The sequence below is a fragment of the Thrips palmi genome, unplaced genomic scaffold (assembly GCF_012932325.1).
Source record: "Thrips palmi isolate BJ-2018 unplaced genomic scaffold, TpBJ-2018v1 HiC_scaffold_5, whole genome shotgun sequence".
NCBI classification, from domain to species: Eukaryota; Metazoa; Arthropoda; class Insecta; order Thysanoptera; family Thripidae; genus Thrips; species Thrips palmi.
In genome coordinates, this window is record NW_023144632.1 from 8,566,401 (window position 1) to 8,586,140 (window position 19,740).

At 59.8% G+C, this 19,740-nt stretch overlaps 1 protein-coding gene across 4 annotated transcripts; it reads right to left on the minus strand.

Moving 5' to 3' along the window:
• Nucleotides 1-302: 302 nt before the first annotated feature.
• On the minus strand, nt 303-16,420 carry LOC117650670 (ataxin-1-like). Of its 4 annotated transcripts, none has more exons than XM_034394242.1 (6): nt 15,945-16,420; nt 6,091-6,286; nt 5,263-5,349; nt 4,409-5,104; nt 4,166-4,331; nt 303-3,027 (listed from the first exon to the last, which is right to left on the minus strand). In XM_034394242.1, the coding sequence occupies exons 2-6, from the start codon at nt 6,276-6,278 to the stop codon at nt 2,395-2,397; spliced, it is 1,770 nt and encodes a 589-aa protein (XP_034250133.1). In that variant the 5' UTR covers nt 6,279-6,286; nt 15,945-16,420; the 3' UTR covers nt 303-2,394. The 4 variants fall into 4 exon arrangements, with proteins under 4 accessions (XP_034250133.1, XP_034250132.1, XP_034250135.1 ...); XM_034394241.1 differs by having other exon boundaries at nt 4,409-5,128; XM_034394244.1 differs by lacking the exon at nt 6,091-6,286 and having other exon boundaries at nt 4,409-5,128.
• Between the last annotated feature and the right edge of the window lie 3,320 nt (nt 16,421-19,740).

Genomic DNA, 19,740 nt, shown 5'->3' on the forward strand with positions numbered 1-19,740 from the left:
TAGCCGCGCCGTCATGGTAGGCCACCCATTTGACACGCTGCTGCAAAAGCAGCGCTGCGGTGGAAAATAGAAGCCATACAGTATCCTGCCGGGATTTGAACACCGACACCTCAGCCCATTGAGCCAGAGGCACTGACTGATTTATGTTCATCTTAACATGATGAGATTTTTAGATTCTGAGAGATTCTTAAGGAATACCCCTGAATTATCACAGGGTGTATCACAGGGAGTTAAGTTACTGTGCCTTGGGTATAACATTTGTAAGGGATTTGATTCATGGCAAATGAATTTGAAGTTTCGTGTACTCTTTGAATTTAACATAAAGCTTTAATGGTGGGTAACACTTTACATGCTTCATAAACAAAAATGTACAATCAGTTCCATCAAAATACAATTAAAGGTCTTATAATTGTCCAAAGCTTCCTGCAGGCCAAGACCCAACATTGTAACTCGAGTCGCAACAATAAGTTTACAAATAATGTAAATCACAGACATCAACACATGCAATGAGAAATTAACAAAACATGGAGAAGGTAAAAGTTACATAACTATGCTTTATGTACAGATTCTTATTAATTCTACTTAGCATTCTTAGTGTTTTTAAATTTATGATAAACTAACAGTTTATAAATATTTAACTTTTTAAAATTTAGCGACCATAATTGTCAATATAATAGCTAGCAAGGAGACAAATACTCAATATTTTATCGTAAGAACTTAACAGCACCAAAATCTACCACATAGGTATGAAATAAAGAAGAGTATTGAACTCAGCAATGAGATCACCCAAGAGGCCACAAGGCTCTACAAATATCCATTTAATAATTTGGTTGAAGCTGCTGCTCACAATTAAATCCTATTGCATGGCACAAGAGAAGGGGCTACCCACCCATAGAGTCATCATTAAGAAGCTTCACAATTATGATTCTTAAGCCACATTGACATTGCATCTGCTAAACCATTTGACACACAAAGTCTAAGGAACAGGAGATTGATAATTGAATACCTACAAAAAGAATTTAAAAGCTATTAGATATTGATGCACTTGGTAACTGCATTATGAAACAAAATTTCATTTCTACAATTGCATAGATCCTTTAAAATGCTAATTGCACACAACATCAAAACCAAAAGCTCTGCAGCCTCAAATCAACTACACCACCTCCTACAAATTTTAAAATGATTATTTAAGAAAAAATCTACGAAGCAAATTACAGAAACATTGAGAAGAAATGTATACTCTAAAATATTGACACTGAATGCAAATTCCTAGCATAGAATATTATGTGAACAATAAGAAGCATAAATTCAGAAGCACCACAACTAACAGAGAAAGCGTAATAAATCAAGACTCGAACACATGAGGTATTTTAGCGTGAACAGAGCAACATATTTCAATTAAGGAGACTAAAAGTACGCAATCCATGTTAAGTGCATTCACAGATCTAAACTTAAAATGAGGCATTTTGTATGGCAATAGATTTGGCACAGTCATTCACCAGGTATTGCCCAAGGGCTTGATCAACATCAGCACACTAGATGATAAATTAAAAATATTGCTCAGAAAAAAAAAAAAAAGAAAAAAAAGGGTCAAGTTGCAACAGAAGAAATAATAACACAGGCATTTTTCAGTCAAAATAAATGATTACAGTTAGAAATTAAAACACAATATATTTATATTCAAAAGGAAGTCTTTGTACGATTTCAATAAAAATGCATTACACAACAATAAAGAGAGCCTCTACAAATTAATGCAATATTGACAACTAAACCAGACATTGGAGCCTGATGTTGTCTTCAGTTCTATCAGGTTTGATGAGCAAAAGATAAAAAACAAAAATAAAAGAATCAAGCCACCTACACAGACTTTATACATATGTAGATAGAATAACTTACTAATATCTCTGCAATCACTGGATTACCAACACATGGTTCAATATCTATTCTCCAATGGATCTTAGCGAACAGATGAATTTGAATAAAATCACTAGAGATGCGGTCTGATGACCATGGCATCAAGTCATGAGCTGGAACACGTTTCATAAACGCATCACAGCACTAACTAAAAAAAAAAGAAGAAACAAAACAAAGGTTGCGGTGAGATCAGAGCCCCTGGCCTGTCCTTCTTGTCGTCACTCCCCTGCTTTGGAAAGGCTGAGAGGGTAGCGTTCTTTGTGTCAGTTTCCAGCCAGGGACTCTAGAGCAGTGAGATCACAACAAAACACAGCATTGGGTATGCGATGCTAGGAACTCCACAGCGTCGTTGATGAGAGGTGCCAGAACCAGCAGCCGAGGGCACTTGTAACACTCGCTCGACGGCTCTGGCTCCTGGCTGTGGCCGCCAGGTCGACCGCCAGGACGCGTCATAGCGAAGCGGATTTGACGCGAGGTGCCCTACTCTGGCACTCGCGCCAGCTTGGAGGCTGGCACCGCCGAGGGGCCTTCCTCGGAGGCGGCGGCGAGCTGGTCAGGGGCGGACCAGCGCCGCTTCTTGGAGGCCGCAGCCGCGTCCACGCTGGAGGAGGTCGCGGAGGCCGTCGGGGTGGAGGCGGGCCCCGGAAGGTGCAGAATCCGCGGCAGTCCTGTGGGCGGCGGCAGCAGCAGGTGGTGGTGGTACTGCTTCGGTGGCTGCTGCTGGTGAAGCTGCTGCAGCTGTTGCTGCTGTTGCTGCAGCTGCTGTTGCTGAAGCTGTTGCTGCTGTTGTTGCTGGAGCTGCAGCTGCTGCTGTTGCTGCTGTAGTTGCTGCTGCTGCTGCTGCTGCTGCTGCTGCTGCTTCTTGGTTGGTCGTCGCGCAGCCGGTGCCTTGGGCGCCGGCCTCGGTGGCGGCTGCAACTGTAGCTGTGGCTGCTGCGGCTGCTGCTCCTGCTGCTCCTCCTGATGGCGCTGCGTCAGCGACACCACCACGTCGCCCACGTGCAGTTGCCGGCAGTCCAGCCCCAGCAGCTGCAGCGCCCGTTCGGGCGAGCACGACGACCAGCCGAAGCCGTACACGAAGAAGGGGTGCTCCGAGGAGGTCTCGATTTCCGACTGAAACAGACAAGGAGGACGGTCAGTCAGAGGTCGAGGAACGAGGACGAAAGCGACGTGGGTCGAGTCACTCCACTGTGAGGGCCCGCATCGCGCATCGCCAGGAGAGCCGGGCTGCACCGGGCGGAGAGGTCGGCCTGGCCGGTGCCCGGCCATCTTCATTTCAATCTCGATCCGCATTCCACGGAGAACGTATCTCCGATCTCGCCTTGCCTCCCCTCCCCCTCCACACACTCCGGGCTCAGTGACTACCACATTCCAGTTCCATCTCGGCCCTTCCTCCCCGCTCCTCCGATTCATTGACCTTGCACGCTCGACACCCTCCGTGCAACACTTGGCTCCACGCACCACAGTGGGCCAGAAAGAAGACCGGTGGAGGCGGCCAAGACTCTAGACGCGCTTTGAGTTCGAGCGCCGCCAAGCAGGACTCGAACCGAACGTGAGTGACGTTCGGGTCCCATTTAGCGACTCTAGAGCCGAAAACCCGTCCGGGACTTTGACCGCGTCCACCGGTCTTCTGGCAAATCCACTGAGCACACCCGTCGTGCACTAGCAAAACGCAGGGATGTCCAGAATCTTCCTTCTGGACGGAAGGAAGTTGTTGTGCGTCTTCAAGGACGCCCAGGACGGAATTCAGCAAACCGCGAGACGGTGCAACGTGATGCGCGGGCACCGCGCACCGCGGCGCCGGCACAAGAGAGACAGAGAGAAGAGAGGGGGACGGGGGGCGGGGGGCGGCGGAGAGAGGAACTGGGAGAGGAGAGGTCATCAACCCATCCTGCCGGCCTGCAGACCTGCCGCCGCCTGCACAGCCTGCACCAGGCAGTAAGGAACGCAGCAGCAGGGAGAGGGGGATCCCAGAGGCACGGTGCACGCGGTGCAATGCGGTGCACGGCGGGGAGACGGTGGAAGGGAAAGGGTGCAGGGAACCGAGGCAAGCTGGACGCACATGCACCAAATGGCACCTCAGCGGTCCGCGGAGCAAAGGAGTTGAATGCGAGAGCCCGTCGGCGTGCGCGCGTGCGCCGCGTCACGAAGGTCGCCGCGCCGAGCCGGTGCCACTTGAAACGGTTCTGGCTGTCCACTGCCGCCGCGGACATCACGACGGACACGGGCCTGCACAGTGTACTCTACTCACCTCGTTGCCGTCGACGCTCAGCGTGACGGACACCCTGGAGTTGAGCTGGGTGACGATCCTGACGACGGTGGCGGGGTCAGCCCTCACGGTGGGGTTCCTGTTCGCCGAGGCCACGAAGTCCTCCGCCTTCATCTCCTGAACTCTCCGCAGCTCCCCGGTAGCCAGCCTGCAGCAACACGGTCAGGGTTAGGGACGTCGCGTGGCGATGGCCGAGCGGGCGGTCGCGGTGGACGCCATCCTTACCTGATGAGAGAGCCCTTCCAGAACTGCGGCAGGGTGGTGGCAGCCACACCGGGTGAAGTCTGCCGCGGCGGCGTTTGTGGCTGCGGCGGCGGGGAGCGGTAGTCCTGCGCCCTGGACGCGGCCGCCGGCGCCGGGGAGGCCATGGACGTCATGGGGGGTGACGGCATGGACGGCAAGCTGGACGACGCCGCGGCCACGGACGCCGACGACGCGGCGGCGGAGGGGAGGTGCCGCGGCGGGGGCGCCATCACGCGGTGCCTGGCGTCGTGGCGGCTGGAGGACAGTGCCGGCCCCGGCACGGGCACCTTGAACGTCGACCTGGACGACGGCGCCGGCTTGGGGGCGGGCGGCGGCGCCAGGGGGGCGGCGGGGGCGGTGGAGGCCGCGGGCGGCGAGAAGGTGGTGGGCGCGTCCGGTGGCGGCGGCAGCCGGCTGGTGTACGACGAGTAGGGCGACGGTGGCGGGTACATGGGGTAGTGCTGGTAGTAGCCCATGCTGTGACTGCTATGGCTGCTGTGGCTGCTGTGGCTGCTGTGGCTGCTGTGACTACTGTGCCCCGACAGCCTGTCCTTGTCCTCCTTGTGCGCCGTCAGGTTGACGGGGGCGGGCGACGGCGCCGAGCGCCGGTCCACTGGTGACTGCTGGGGGCTGGGCGTCGCCGTCGAGACGCGATGGTGGTGCGAGGTGGCGGCGTACCTGGAGAGAACAAAGTTGGTCACACTGCAGAAAACAGATTAGAAATCTGCCAAAAATCATTCATAAAGAAAATACTAGAGTTAAGACAGCCACTAAGAGACACAACGCGAGGGCTGCTGAAACTGAGAGCAGGCCTAGAAGAAGGGGGGGAAACTCACCTTGCTATGTGTTGCTGCTGCTGGTGGTGTAACCAATAAAGGTTGGGTGGTGAAAACATCGCAGCCCCTGGACCAGGCTCTCCAGGTCTAATTGACCAAGGCCAAAAAAAGAAGCAAAAGGGCAAAAATAAATAAAAGAAGCAAAATAAAGAAACTATGTTCGACAATACTGTAAACGAACGACTCGACACTACGATGGCATGCGATGGCACACTAGTAGAACCGCACGCTTGACCGCACGCCGAAGACTTGACGCATCAAGTCAAGCGTACAGAGGAAATCCTCCATGCATTTGGACAGGCCGGGGAGGACCGGCACGGAGAACTAACTACACTGGTAGCCAACGAATGTGACGTCACATTCGTTGGAGTGTGAATTTTGTCACGTTCGTTTGAATATGATGTCACATTCGTATGAATGTTGACCAACATTCAAACGAATGTGACACCCTACTTGAACGGCCGAGTCACGTTCAAACGAACGTGACAAAATTCACATTCGAACGAACGTGACAAAATTCACATTCGAACGAACGTGACAAAATTCACATTCGAACGAATATGACGTCACATTTGTTGGTTACCTCTCGCACTACGCGCCAAAGTACGCAGCAGTTCTACCAGTGCAGTCCACGGACACGCCTCAACGTATCCTGCACATCGAATCTGAATCTACCCGGGCACTACAAAGTCTATCGTCTGCAGACTGATTCCGCGAGAGTCATTTCAGATCTTTCAGATGCTGTCTCTCTCGCACCAACACGAGCCGCCCCACGAGTGCGAGAGAGACGGACTCTCAGTCCGCTGGCGGTTGCAAGGCGACTCTCACCTGTGTGGGGGCAGCGGCCGCAGAAACTCGCCGCCGGTGAAGGCCTGCAGCATGGGGTGGTGGGACGGCGGCCCCAGGCCCGCGCCGAGCGTGGAGCCCAGGCCGGAGCCCAGGCCCGACCCCAGCGAGGAGCCCAGGCCATGGCTCACCCGGTGCGCCGGCTCCACTGCAAGTCCGGCGGACAGCATCTCACAGCCTGCAACAGGAGGACGACGAGGGTCAAGGAGAGAGGCAGCAACACCGAGCCAGCAAGCAAGCAGGCGGCCAAATGTGACTGGCAAGCGCTAACTCGCTCGCAAACTCGGACACTGTGAAGCCAAGGAGAATCCCACACACATGAAATGCGAAGAAATGCTTCGCACTATGGAGCAAAATCCTTTGCAATACACCAAAGTGTGGAGAATTACTCCGCACCAGGAAGCGAGGAGTTGCCCACACTCGAATTCGACCGCTGGTGTACAGTTCTCAATTGGGGCTGGCATCACACACGCGTGCCGATGGATTCCTAGTTTCAAAGGGGCCCATTGTTTGATGTGTGAGGCCGCGCTTCGGGTGTCACCATGGTGTCACGGCGGCAGAGGGCCCACTGTGCGGGCCGCTTCGCCGCTTCTGCCCGTCCTGGCCGTGTCGGGTGGCGACGCCGCGGCGAGCGCGAACTGCGCAAGGGGTTGGCAGGAGGGGCATGACCTCCCCCCAGACAGCCGCCTGGACTGTTGACAAATGGCGATACATTCCACCTCGGCGTACTCCTTCCCTCTTATTCAAAATTTGAACGCACGTCACTCTGAGCAACCTGGCCGAATGGAACGTGTCTGGAGCAAAACGGTGCGGAGAACGCACCCAAATCAAGGTTTCCTCACTCGACGCACGGAACCACGCACTTGCAGTTCGCGCCGAGCCGACCACGGTTTGGATGCGAGTGACCCGTCACGACACGGCGGCGCGCGCCAGGGTCAGCCACGTTGCTTTCGACGCGCAGCCCGCCGAGCGACCCAGCCACCACCCGGCCGTCTCTCTCACACCGATGGGGGCGAGAAAGAGAGACTGCCCTACACCAGAGGGCGCGTGAGAGAGGGCAGTTGCGCAAGACGATGCTCCCCCCAGCAGACCGACTGATCAATGCGGAGTCCAAACCACCAGACTGATTCCGAAAGATATCGTTTCGTCGCCCCCTCTCTCTCTCGCACTCCCATCCCAGTGGGCCAGAAGACCGGCGGAGGCAGCTGAAATTCTATACGCGCTTTGAGCTCCAGAGTCGCTAAACAGGACTCGAACCGAACGTGTGACCCCACCAATGGATCCGTCATTCGGCGAGCAACCCATTGGTGAGGTCACACGTTCGGTTCGAGTCCCATTTAGCGACTCTGGAGCTCAAACGGCGTCTGGAATTTCTGCCACCTCCACCGGTCTTCTGGCCCACTGTGCACCCTTGGAAACCAATCCCAAGCGAGACGTTCCATCCACGAAGCAAGAGGCCCCTGGAGCGGCTCAGCGTCTCGAGCCCCCGCGAACCCCCGCCAGCAAACACCGAACGGGGCGAGTGTCGCCGCAAACATCGTCCCATCCGAGTCTCCACTCCACGCACCAATCCCGAAACGCCACGCCACGCCCAGTCCTCGAGGTGGCGCCTCAGTCTCGGCAGGGCATAGACTTGCCCCGAAAAGAGGCACGAGGGGGCAGCAGCGACAAAAACCCGATTCCCTCGTGCCCCTGCATAATCATGGCGCGCTTCAGCGGGGAGCTTCCGGCAAAGTGGCGAGCAGCGCGGCGCAGCGCGAACGGATCGACAAATTCCATTTCCGCCCCTCTTTGACAGTCTCGTCTTTGACGCGCAGCGCGCTGTCGCAGCTGCAGCGGCGCAGAGGCCGGCCGCCCCGCACTACACTCTAAGGCGCCAATGCCACAAGACCGGCAGAGGCGGCAAAAACTCTAGACGCGTTTTGAGCTCCAGCGTCGCTAAATGGGACTCGGACCGAACGTGTGACCCCACCAATGGATTGCTCTCCGAACGACGACTCCATTGGTGGGGTCACACGTTCGGTTCGAATCCCATTTCGCGACTCTGGAACTCGAAACGCGTTTAGAATTTTGGCCGCCTCCACCGGTCTTCTGGCCCACTGTACAACGTTCCCGTTCTCCACTGACCGTCATTTTGCATTGACGGTGTCCAGGCTTCGCCGCCAATAGAGAGGCGCCTTTCAAGCTTGCCTCGCAGAGGGAGGGCACGTGATTGGCTGCAATGTAAGGCACCGCCCGGCACCGCCTGTCACGTCGAGCTTCCAGGGTGAGTTATTGGCGGGCTTGAGGTTTTACCACCGCCCTTTGCAACAAGGCGCCAATTCATTTCGAGAGCCTCCTCTATCTAGCGCGCGCTCCTCCTGAACGTTCGGCACGGCCGCGCGATAACAGTTGCCGAGGAACTTCCGAGTACACAAGCGCGTTGCGGCCCGATAAGGCGCGAAAAAAAAAGCAAACAACATGACAATAATAAAAGCAACAAAAGCAAAAGAGTACGCGTTTACAAACGCCCCGACCGATAACGCGCCGCACCACGCGGAGCTCGCGGAGCCCCACAGCCTGTCGCGAGGCTATCTTATCGGCCCGATGATCCGTCAAGCGGCAGCAGGGCGAGCAGGGCAGCGCTGGCCGGCAGCCGGCAGGTCAGGCCTCGGCCAGCCTCGCCGGGGACACGGTCAGAGTGGACGGCGGGGCGAAGCATAAGTGGTTGCGACGGCCAGCAGTCCAATTTAGCGACCGCACCTACACTCGACTGCACTCATGGGAGAGCACTAGGACAGGACAATCCCTCTCGACTCACAGACAGCCACCTGAAAGGCATAGCCAAAGAGCAGCACTTCGCCCCTAGGCAAAAAGTGCCGCCCCTTACCTATATTAACGACTTGACCGCAATTGATCGTTTATCTCATGTCGGTGATTCACCAGCACCCCTTCAAGCCGCCTCAACCCACAGCCGCACGGGTGTTCCCTCCCCCCTCCTCTGCAGGCTGATTCCGACCGGCGTTCCGCCGCTCCGCGGACTGATTCCGCTCATCGCTGCTCGTCGGTCTGTCTCTCTCGCACCTCCTCACGGAACGCGCCATGAGTGCGAGGGAGACGGTCCTCAGCGATCAGCGGAACCATCCTCAGCCCCCCCACCCTTCCGGACCCCGCATTAGAGACTAATGAGTGCGAGACAGACAGACAGACAGACAGACAGGGAGACAGACAGACAGAGAGGCAGAGACACAGAGAGCGGCCCGCTGTGGCGCCAGAGGGGTGCCTACCACGCATGACGTCACCGCGGGAGGGGCGCCGCCGGGCCGGGCCCGCCGCTTTGGCCGCTTCACCGGGCGGCCCTCGGCGGCCCTTTGGCGGCCTTGCCCTTGCCGTATATCGACCCGCCCTCCCCGTCACGCCCTTCCGCTACGCCGCTACGCCCTGCAGGCCCATTCACTCGGGGGAGCAGGGCGAAGCGCGAAGCGCGAGGGGAGGGGGTCGTGGAGTAGTACGAGAGAAAGAAGTTCCCGCCCACCCTTCCTCCCTTCGGCGCCCTTCGGCCTCTCGGACGAGGAACGGAGTCGGACCCGGCTGGAGCGAGCTGGAGCGAGCTGGAGCGAGCTGCAGCCAGACAAACCCGGGTCGTGCCGCCCACGCCCTCTCGGAGCCTTTGAGAGGGGGCGCGGCGCGAGGTGGCGCCAGGAGAAAAAGAGAGAGAGAGAGAGAGAGAGAGAGAGAGAGAGAGAGAGAGAGAGAGAGAGAGAGAGAGAGAGAGAGAGAAGGAGAGAGAGAAGGAGAGAGAGAAGGAGAGAGAGAAAAGGAGAGAGAGAAAAGGAGAGAGAGAAAAGGAGAGAGAGAAAAGGAGAGAGAGAAAAGGAGAGAGAGAAAAGGAGAGAGAGAAAAGGAGAGAGAGAAAAGGAGAGAGAGAAAAGGAGAGAGAGAAAGGAGAGAGAGAGGAGAGAGGGAGAGAGAGAAAAGGAGAGAGAGAAAAGGAGAGAGAGAAAAGGAGAGAGAGAAAAGGAGAGAGAGAAAAGGAGAGAGAGAAAAGGAGAGAGAGAGAGAGAGAAAAGGAGAGGAAGAAAAGGAGAGAGAACAGCATACACTAACGAGAAGCATAGAGAAAAGCATAGAGAAAGAAGGTGAAGACGGAGGGACAGAGAAAGGGAGAGGGTTGCCGAGGCGCGCGTGGGCGCCAAAGAGAAAGAGAGAGAGGGAGGGTGGGCGAGGAGGCGAGGGGCGCCGTGCGCAGTGGCGTCCGATTGGCCGCCGCGGAGAAGGCCTCGCCGCCGCGCCCTGCAGGTGACATGACGGGCCGAGGGCAGCCGAGGGCTCCTCCAGGCCCAGTTTTGGCCGCCTCTCTGGCTCAATGCGCGGCATACAGGCGGACAGGCAGACAATGTCGCCTCCGGGCGCAACGTGGGCGTCGGGCGAGCGGCGAGGCTTACCAGCAGACTGATTCCGAGAGTCGAATTCGTCGCTTTGTCTCTCTCTCGCGCTCATGGGGCGTGCTGTGTGTAGGCGCGAGAGAGACAGAGCGACGAAAACGACCCTCCGAATCAGTTTGCAGCTAAAAGCACGCCCACCACGCTCTGGACACTCCAGCACTCCGCAAATCCCCCATCCCCCTCCCTCCAATTTTTCTCTTTCTTTCTCTCTGCGTCTCCTCGCTCCCTTTCTCCTCTCTTCGTAACAAAATTCACGTACTCTCCAACAACGATCCCCCCCTTCAGAGAGAGACAGAGCGCTGGTGGCGTAGAGTGGGGCGCGGCCCGCGCGCGGCGCACGGCCATTCATCACCCCAACCCCCAGGACTGGGCCAAGCCTGTAGTAAACCCACCCACGCTCCAACCCACACGCCCACCCTCCGGGCAGGCCGGGCGGGGCGAAGGGAAAGGGAGGGGGGAGGGCTAGCACCCGCCAACCCAAAGCGACCCCCAACGCCACAGCTGCGGGGCAAACCTGAGCAAACCCAAGCCCAAGGCGCGGTGCTGCCGCGCCACTGCTCACTCCTCCTCCAATCCTGCCCACAATATTTGCACATGATGGATGCAGATTTGACCTCCCCCCTCCGCCCCCTCCCCTCCCGCCCTGGGCCTCTCCAAGGGGTGGCCGGCGCAAGACGGCGTCGATGAGATCGGGTCGAGGGAGGGGAAGGGGAGGGGGGAGCGTCAAGTTCTTTGCCGAGACGCCGCGAGGGCTCGCCCCACCCCGCCTCCGTAAATCAACCCCTTTTCTCGGCCCCTCCGTGACCCCGGCGCGGCGGCGCCCCGGAAGTCTGTCGCTATCGCGACGGCGTCGCACGGCGTCACACGGCGCCGCACCAAAATAGCGACAGACGCGGCCAAATTTGGAGGCGCCCCGCCGCGTTCCAGGTCGTCGCCCCACCCCGGGGGGCAGGCCCAGCACGCTGCTGATTCCGGGGGTTTCTTTTCGGCGCTCCGTCTGCGTCGCACTGGCTTGCTATAGGGTGCCCCGTAGCGGTGCGAGAGAGACAGAGCGACGAAAACGACTCTCGCAATCAGTCTGCAGGGCAGCCCGGGGGCATCGCCACCAACGTCGTCGTCCTGCCCAGCGCCAGCGTGACCAGCGGCACTAGACACGCGCCTAGCGTGCGGCTCACGCGACATGAATGGGGGGCGGGGCAGGGCGAGGTGGGGCGGGGCGGGGCGGGGCGGGGTGGGATCAATGCGGAACGCACCTGCGCCAGCGCGCCGCGGAAGGCCCCGAGGGAGGGACGGAAGCGCCATGAATGGCGCAGGGCGCGGCGGGGTGCGGGGAGGCGCGCACACCGTAAGGGGGTGGGTGGCCGCCGTGTGCGTAGACAACAAGCGCCACGCGCCAGCGCCGAGGCTTAGCGGTTGCCTACCCGCACGGCGCTCGGCGCGCGGAGTGGTTGACCGCGCTACCGCGTCCGGAACCAGCAAGCCACTCATCCAATCCCCTGCAGGAAGAATGCCGAAATGCCAACACTTCACACTTCATGATGCGGAGTACTTCTCCACACTTCATGCAGTCTTTACACTGCGAGTGTGGAGTAGCTCACGGATTCCGTATCTCTTGGCAGGATGCAAACGGGGAGAACACATGAAGTGAAAACCCCACGTAAAAATGCTATACTTCCCTTCTACGCTACGGCATCTAGATAGACGCCCGAAAGGCATGCAAAAGGCAATACTTTGCCCTTGTGAGTGCGCGAAATGTGATACTTCACCCCCTCCCGCCGGGCAAGAAAAGGACACCTCTGGCTCCGCCAATGCGAAGTCAAACAATCCGCCGGCCAACGAAAAAGGGCCTGACTCCTGCTGCATCCCATCCCCGCCGGCAACTTCTCTCCTCCGGGAGAGGGAGACTCCTCGCCGCGTTCCGATCACGTCATCGTGACGCCGGGGGCGTTCCCGCGCGCACACCGCTTGCCGCGTGACGCACACGCACGCACAGACACGCCCGAGGCGCACATGTGCGTGTGTCTACACCGGCACACCGGCACGCCGGCACGGGGCAACGCTTCGGGCTGTCCCAATCAACGCGTCGGCGCGGCAAGCACCCGTTCCCTCACTCTGGCCGATTTGACTATCTTGACTACAAGGCGAGTTCAAACCCCATCGGTCGGAAAACGGTTGCCGTGCCTTCTGGGAAAACCGAAAAACGGTCAAATTTCAAACATGGTTGCGAGATCGGAAAGTTGGCCCGCCATGGCTCCTAGATAGCTGCCTCAAGGGCAGGCAAAAGAGACACACTTTGCCCCTGTCAGCGCCAGCAGACAAAAAAGTTCTACTTTGGTCTTTCCCCAGGCCGGCCCTGGACTGGCCATGGCGTGCCGCTGCGATCAAAGAAACCTCCTCAAAGGAGGGGCCGAACAAGGAAAAATTGGTAATGCAGCCGGGTGCGGCTGACGGCCCGCGGCCTGCACAGTGACGCCACAAAGCGGGCAAGCGGGCCGAGCCGAGGGATGACGTCATTTCCAGCCAATCTGCCAGGGGCAGTCTGCATCCGTCCAGCCAATCCCGGCGGCCAGGCCGTTATCGAGGCAGGGCTTTCTCTTCGGCTTCCGGTGACCGGCAGCCAGCCAGCCAGCCCTGCAGCCAGCCAGCCCTGCAGCCGGCCAGCCCTGCAGCCGGCCAGCCCTGCAGCCAGCCAACACTATGTACCGCGCCCCGTGACTCACGTGTGTTATCTCGCTATTTATAAGTAAGCCCCCGCGGCCGGCCGCGCGCACCGCCCCGCACATTGCTTGGCTGGCTGGCGGGGTGATAGCCGGTGATAGCCGACATGGCGTTGGCCGGGTCACGCAGGCGCGCTCGCCTGCAGCAGCGTGTCCAAGGCCGCGGCCTCCTCCACGTCGGCGAGGAAGCGGACGGCCACGTGTCGGCCGCCCCCGAGGCCGCCCCACGCCTCTCGTGCCGCGGTCCAGCGCAGCCACTCCGACCAGCGCTTTCGTCGCCTGCCCCTCCCAAGCCCCTCCAACACCGTCAAACCCAGTGTAGAACTGAAAACCAGTGTAGAACTGCACAGAGACGGCTGGAGGCTGCAGTCTCCACACTTCAAGTGTGGAGCAGCTCACAGAGCCCTATCCCTGGGCACGGTGCAGACGTGGAGTGATCCACACGAGTGTGAAGACTGCAAACTCTGCACTTAGCCACACCTCCGCGCATTACAAACTTTCACAGTGCACTGGCTTGGCGCGGGGATGATGTGTAAGGGCCATCGTAAAAGCATGACGAGTTCTCTCCTTCACTCACGGGACGACCTGTGAGACACATAGCGACCACGTGCTGTGCAGTGTGAAATCGGCCTGCAAGGGGCGGATCCGGGCGAAGATTGCCTACCAACAGGGGCAAAGTGCGACTCGCCGTGCAAGCTCGCTCCCACACTGCACACGGACCGCATCGGGGCCGAGTCTGAGACCCTGCGGGAGGGGCAAGTTCGATTTCAAGTTAGGGTTTCGAACTCACAGTCCTCGTTGGCTCCACATCCAACTTGGATGAGCTGGTGGGGTAGTCCGAGGGCCGGCCCGGTGGAAAAATCCGTCGCTAAAGAAAGTTCACCAGTTCGGCGCACATAGTCAAGATGCCCGCGCAGCTGCAGGCTGCTTCCGGGCAGAGCTTTCGTCGTTCCGTCTCTCTCGCACTTGCGGGGCGTCCCGTAAGGCGCGAGAGAGACAGGGCGAAGCCGCACCGCGCGGAAACAGAAGTCCGCGGCGGCGGCGCGGTGGTCTTGTCGAGGTGGAGGAGCGCGCGCGGTATGCGTGCCCCCAACAAGAAAGAACTCTCCAACTTGGCGGCCGCGGCGGCAGAGTCGTGTTCGTCGCTTTTCCTTCCTTACCCCGCTCGCGGGGCGTTCCGCACAGGTGCGAGGGAGACAGCGCGACGACAACGACACTCGGAATCAGCCCGCGGGACGCAGCGGAGCCCGTGACGCAAGTTCGGAGAGCTCGAGAGGCGACCCGACCGGAGGGCCGAAGTTGTCTTTGCTGCTGTCCGGGGCGGCGGGGGCACCTCGTCTCGCTGCGGCCGCCTCCGGGGCTGGCCCGTCCCCCTATGAGCGCAAGAGAGGCAGAACGACTCTCGAAATCAGTCTGCTGGCCGCCTGACCTTCGAGCGCGCCTCCCAGAACACCCTGTACCTCCATAATCTACCTGCCGACCTGGCGGTCCTGGTCCTGGCGGGGAGTCCATCGGCCTTATCGCGAAGGGCTGTGCAGCAGGCCAAGCAGGCCGGGGCCGGGCCGCGCCAGACAATGCAGAGGGGATAGGTCACTCCAGGGCCGGCCCGGCCCCGCCCCGCCCCGCCCCCGAGCCCTTTCTCGGAAGGCGGATTACATGGCCGCCTGCCTGCAGCAGGCTGCTCTACTCCGAACGAGCGGCTCCGTGGTCCGCGCTGTGCTGCGCTGGTCCGGGAACCCAAAACAAGCGAAGCTGATTACTCGGGACGAGACGAGAGCAGCGTCGTCGCGATATCCATTAGCGCCACGCCCCGCCATCCTCTTCCAAAATCACCGCCACAGACAACAATCCGAGAACGGCGAAGGGCGCCGCGCGCCGCCGCCAACTGGCGCACTGTGGATTTGCCAGAAGACCGGCGCGGCCGGCCAAACCTCTAGACGCGTTTCGAGCTCCAGCGTCGCTAAACAGGACTCGAACCGAACGTGTGACCCCACCAATAAATTCGTCGTTCGGAGAGCAATCCGCCTCCACCCGTGTTCAGGCTGTGTTGAGACCGTTCAGGGCGCTCTGGCACCCTCCCTGGCCCCTCGGGCTGCTTCTGGATCCGCCGCTGGGCGCCAGGACGGATGGCAGAGTGAAGCCTGACACCCGCCAGCAAAATACACGACCCTCGCGCCCACTGCGCCCTCTGCTTTCCAGGCTGTCTCTCTCGCTCCCAAGCGGGACGCCCCATGAGTGCGAGAGAGACGGAGCGATGAGAGCGGTGCCCAAATCGGCCTGCGCGGCGCAGAGCAGCGCGCGCGCCACTCCGCCAGCTGGACTTCCCCCAACGCATGCAATTCCCATTTCCAGGCAACTTGCTCGACTTGGTCTCTCTAAGGCAAACGTTTCCACGCAAAACAACGAATGCGTGACCGGCCGGCCGGCCCCCGCCGTGCAAGGCACCGATTCTGAGTTATCTCTCTGCCCTCTCTGGCGAGTGATTCAGAAGCGGAGTTTCGTCGCTCTGTCTCCATCGCACTCGTAGGGCTTTCCGGAGGGGTGCGAGAGAGACAGAGCGACAAACCAGATCATCCGAATCGCTCGGCCGTCGACGAGACGGAGAGAGACAGCGAGGCAGAAGCCGCGATCAGAGCGGCCAGGACAGACAGACGGCGACGAGGTCTGGTCTAGTCTGGTCGACCCTACGACTCACCTTAGCATAGTCCGTTCAGCGAGAAAATCCTTGCCGCGTCTGCAGCACTGTAGAGTCGCGCTGCCGGCGACGAGCTGCTACGAATCCGAATCCGCACTCTCACTCAAACACACGCACACAAAGGCACGACAGGTGCGCACTGTCACTCTGGCTGGCGTCACGCAAGCCGCTCCGGCGCTCCTCCAAGCAGGTCTCAGCGCAGGTCCTCGGGGAGACGACGCGACGCACAACGGCGCGGCTCGACGGGTTGTGTATCCAAAGTCGTCGGGGTCGCGGGCAAACGGACCACAGCCGCCTCGCTCACTCACGCCACACAAACACACGCACTGACAAACACACTGACACGACGGGTGGCACTCCGGTCTCCTCTCCGGCAGATCCGCAGCGAGAGGCACGTCCAGACACGTCTTACAACGGCGGCACTCAGCACTGGACTGGCTGGCTGCTGGCTGGCTGCTCTGCTGCTGCTGGGCCGTGTTGGCTGCCTGCTGGCTGGCGGCGTCGGCTGGCGGCGCGGCGACCGGGCGGCGCTGTGCAGAGAGCGGGAGTGGGGGAAGCGTGTGGCGGCGGTGGTGGCGGCAGCATCAGCACCTTTCCCCCTTTCCCCCGCCCCCTCTCGCCCGCCCCCCGCCCCGCAGCCCCGCGCCACTGTCTGTAGTAGAATGCATAGTGGTCGCCAGCCGCCCCTTCTTCGCCGGGCCGCCGCCCGTGTGCCCCGCCGTGCCGCGCCGTGCCGTACTACACCAGTATAGCCAGGCTCAAAAATCGCGGCCCAGACGGCGGCGACACGGTAGGCCCGCCGCGCCGGCGTGAATGGCTGCGCCTGGCTGCGCGCACCGCGACACGGGGGCACGCCTCGCGAAGCTAGCCTGCCCCAGCCTGCCCCAGCCCAGCCTGACCCCGTCGAGCGAACCCGCTCCGTCGCTCTCGCACTCCTACGGCACACTCCGTGAGGGCGAGAAAGACGGCTTGTCGTCGCGGACGGCGCGAACCTGCGGTCTGATATCGTGAGCCGTTTTCGTCGCTCTGTCTCTCTCGCACTGACGGGGCGTTCTGTGTCGGTGCGAGAAAGACGAGGCAGGGCGACGAAAAGGACTCTCGGAGTCAGTCTTCTGAGCACACTTCACGCACGCCGAACACAGACGGAGCGACGTGTGTATGTACAGTATTAGGACAGTTCGCAATTAGCCAGCTGCGGATTCATTCAGTATTCAGTGGGTACACTGCGAAACCAAATTTGCGGTCTCCACACTTCAAGTGTGGAGACAGAGCCCCTATGTACTATCTCTGGGCATGACGCAAACGCGGAGAATTTTACACGTGAAGTGTATGGCGACTGGAAACTCTGCACTTCGAAGAGGATAGTAATGAATTGTACTAATTTCCCCCTTTTCCAACCATGCCCGAAAACCCCGGGAAAATTTTAGGGGGAAAAACCCGGCAAGGGGAGGGTGGGGGGAGTGGTGGTGGGTGGGGGAAGAGGGAGGGGAGGGGGAAAGAGGAAAAGAGGAGGAACAGGACCCCGGGATTACAATTAAATAAAGGCCGACCCCTTTTGGGATTTAAGGGGCCCCGCATTTTTAAATAGCCGGGGCCGGGGTTTTAAAAGCCATGGTTGGGGGCGGAAATTTTCTAACCCCGCGTTCCCCCCCCCTTTTTTCCCTTTCCCCCTTTAGGTGAAAGGGGGGGTTTTTTTAAGGAGAGAAAAAAGGAAAAAAGAAAGGGGGAAGGGGGGAGGGGGGAACGACGGGGCGGAGCCCCCTTTTTCAAAAAGGCCCTTCATTCCGGGAAAAAGCCACCGTTTTGAAAAGGTTCGGGGGGCGAAGGGAAATACCCCAGGGCCCCCCCCCCTTTTTCCCCCTCCCACTCGCGGGGTGTTTGCCGGAAAAAAAGGCAAAACAGTGGCGAGGGAGCGGGGGGAGCCAGCGGGGGCGGCCCGGCTTTATTGGAAAAAGGGCCTTTTGAAAAAAAAACACGGGGGTTTTTTCCGATTCCGGGGGGGCCTCAGGCGGAGGGGGGGGCGCGAGGCGGGGCGGGGCCTTTAAAAGGTTTCCCCGAACGACGGGGCCTTGGGGGAGCGGGGGGCGCGGGCGGGGGGGTGAGGGGGCCCACACGGGGGCGGGGGGCGGGCCTCCCCGAAGGGCGGGGCCCCCCCCCGTCTCTCTCGCACTCACGGGGCGGCCCGTACAGGTGCGCCGAAAAGGCGCGACGGCCCGGCAGCCCAACGCGGCAGCACGCCGCCAGCACGTGCACACTGGTAGTGCACACACGGCAGCAGCCTCCGTGACACACTCCGTGACCATGGCCGCGTGACTGCGGCACTGCACCGCGCCGGCGGCAGGAAAAATGTGACCCGAGTCACGAAACGGTGCAAACAGGGCAACGTGCCTGTTTGCAAAATATAGGGGGACCGACCGCGGGCACGTTGTGCAAGTCATTCGCGGCGTGTCCTCCCCTTTCCGGCGGGAGGAAACTGACTGGTCCCCGTGGCCCCGAAGTGCAGCCCCCCCCCCCCCCCCCCCCCCGAGTGCGCCAGCACTCCACTGGTACACCAAAGGTACACCTGCCCCGTGCGGATCGACCCCGTGCTGCACTCGCGAGTAGTACTGCCCTGCCCTGCCTCTGACGCACGCCTGGACTCTTTTCTTTCTCCGGTACGCACGTGGTATACTTTTCTTCCCCAAATTACCACTTATACAGCTTCGTGCCCTAAAAAATCAAACTGTAACGGTTTTCTGATAACATCCCTCTGAGCCCGCCCCCGCACACACCAACACTCTGTCGTCCTGAGCCCAGCCCCCGCCCGCCGCCCTGCCGCACCACACGAGACCCGCCTCCGCCGAACACTTGATACGCTTTCAAAGTGTCCCGAAAGGATTCGGTCGATTTGGTAAAAGAGATCTCGCCGCTGCCGCTTCCCTGCCGCCAGAGTCGGGTCCGTGGTAAGCCGGGCGGGGGCTCCTTTGACGCCGGACCGGGGGGAAAGGGGGGGGGGCGACATGGGTTCAGAGCGCCACGCCCACGACAAAGCGCCCTCGCCCTGCACTGCACGGCTCAGGCTGTGCTCGGAAAACTGCGCGCATAGCCTGGCGGTGGCATAGCCATGCAGTGTGGAGACCTCGGTGGAGACTGACTGAGGACAGAGAGTCTCTGGTGGAGACTGCAGGCAGACTCCACGCGTGGAGAAGCGTTCGCCGCATACGCTCCCTCGGTTTGACAGTGCCCCGCCACTTGTGTGTGTGTACCATCCTTGTTTTCGCTGCTTCCCCCGAGAAAGCATCGAGTGCCGAGTGCCCTACCCTGTGAGTGCCCGCGACGGTCGGCCACCACCGCTGGCCCAGGGCTGGCCCCAACTCGGTGTGTGTTGACGCCTGCACTGTACAGCCCCTGCCTGTCGCTCTCTGTCGCCATGGCGACGCGGTGCGCGGCGGCAAAGGCGGGCTCGTCGTCGGCGCGGCTGCCCGGCCCAAGCGGCCAAAAGCTCGCGACGCGACGTTTGCTTTCGCTTCGCGCTTCGCGCTGTTGAGTCGGTATCGGCCTTTTGTTTGCCACACTCGAGTTCTGAAAATAGAGAAGGCCTAGCAAAGCACAGTGCCCTTCCCCCCGCCCCAACCCGCCACGCCCTGCCCCGCCCCGCCCCGCGGCCGGTGGCTTCGGGCCACTCCGCCCCGCGAACGTTGACGGAGTGGCACGCCATTTACCCACACTCTGTGTGCGAATGTGTGTGAAAGAGAGGAGAGAGAGGGGAAAGAGGGAGAGAGAGAGAGAGACGGGGGGGGGGGGGGGGTGAGCTTCA

What these genes read in the sequence shown, in the direction of transcription:
- LOC117650670 (XM_034394241.1), bottom strand. Translation starts at nt 6,278, where the DNA reads ATGCTGTCCGCCGGACTTGCAGTGGAGCCGGCGCACCGGGTGAGCCAT. An exon ending in CAGCAGCAACACATAGCAAG is followed by an intron (nt 5,129 to 5,262) that starts GTGAGTTTCCCC and finishes TGTTTTCTGCAG; the next exon opens with TGTGACCAACTTTGTTCTCT. An exon ending in TGAGCGTCGACGGCAACGAG is followed by an intron (nt 3,028 to 4,165) that starts GTGAGTAGAGTA and finishes TGTCTGTTTCAG; the next exon opens with TCGGAAATCGAGACCTCCTC.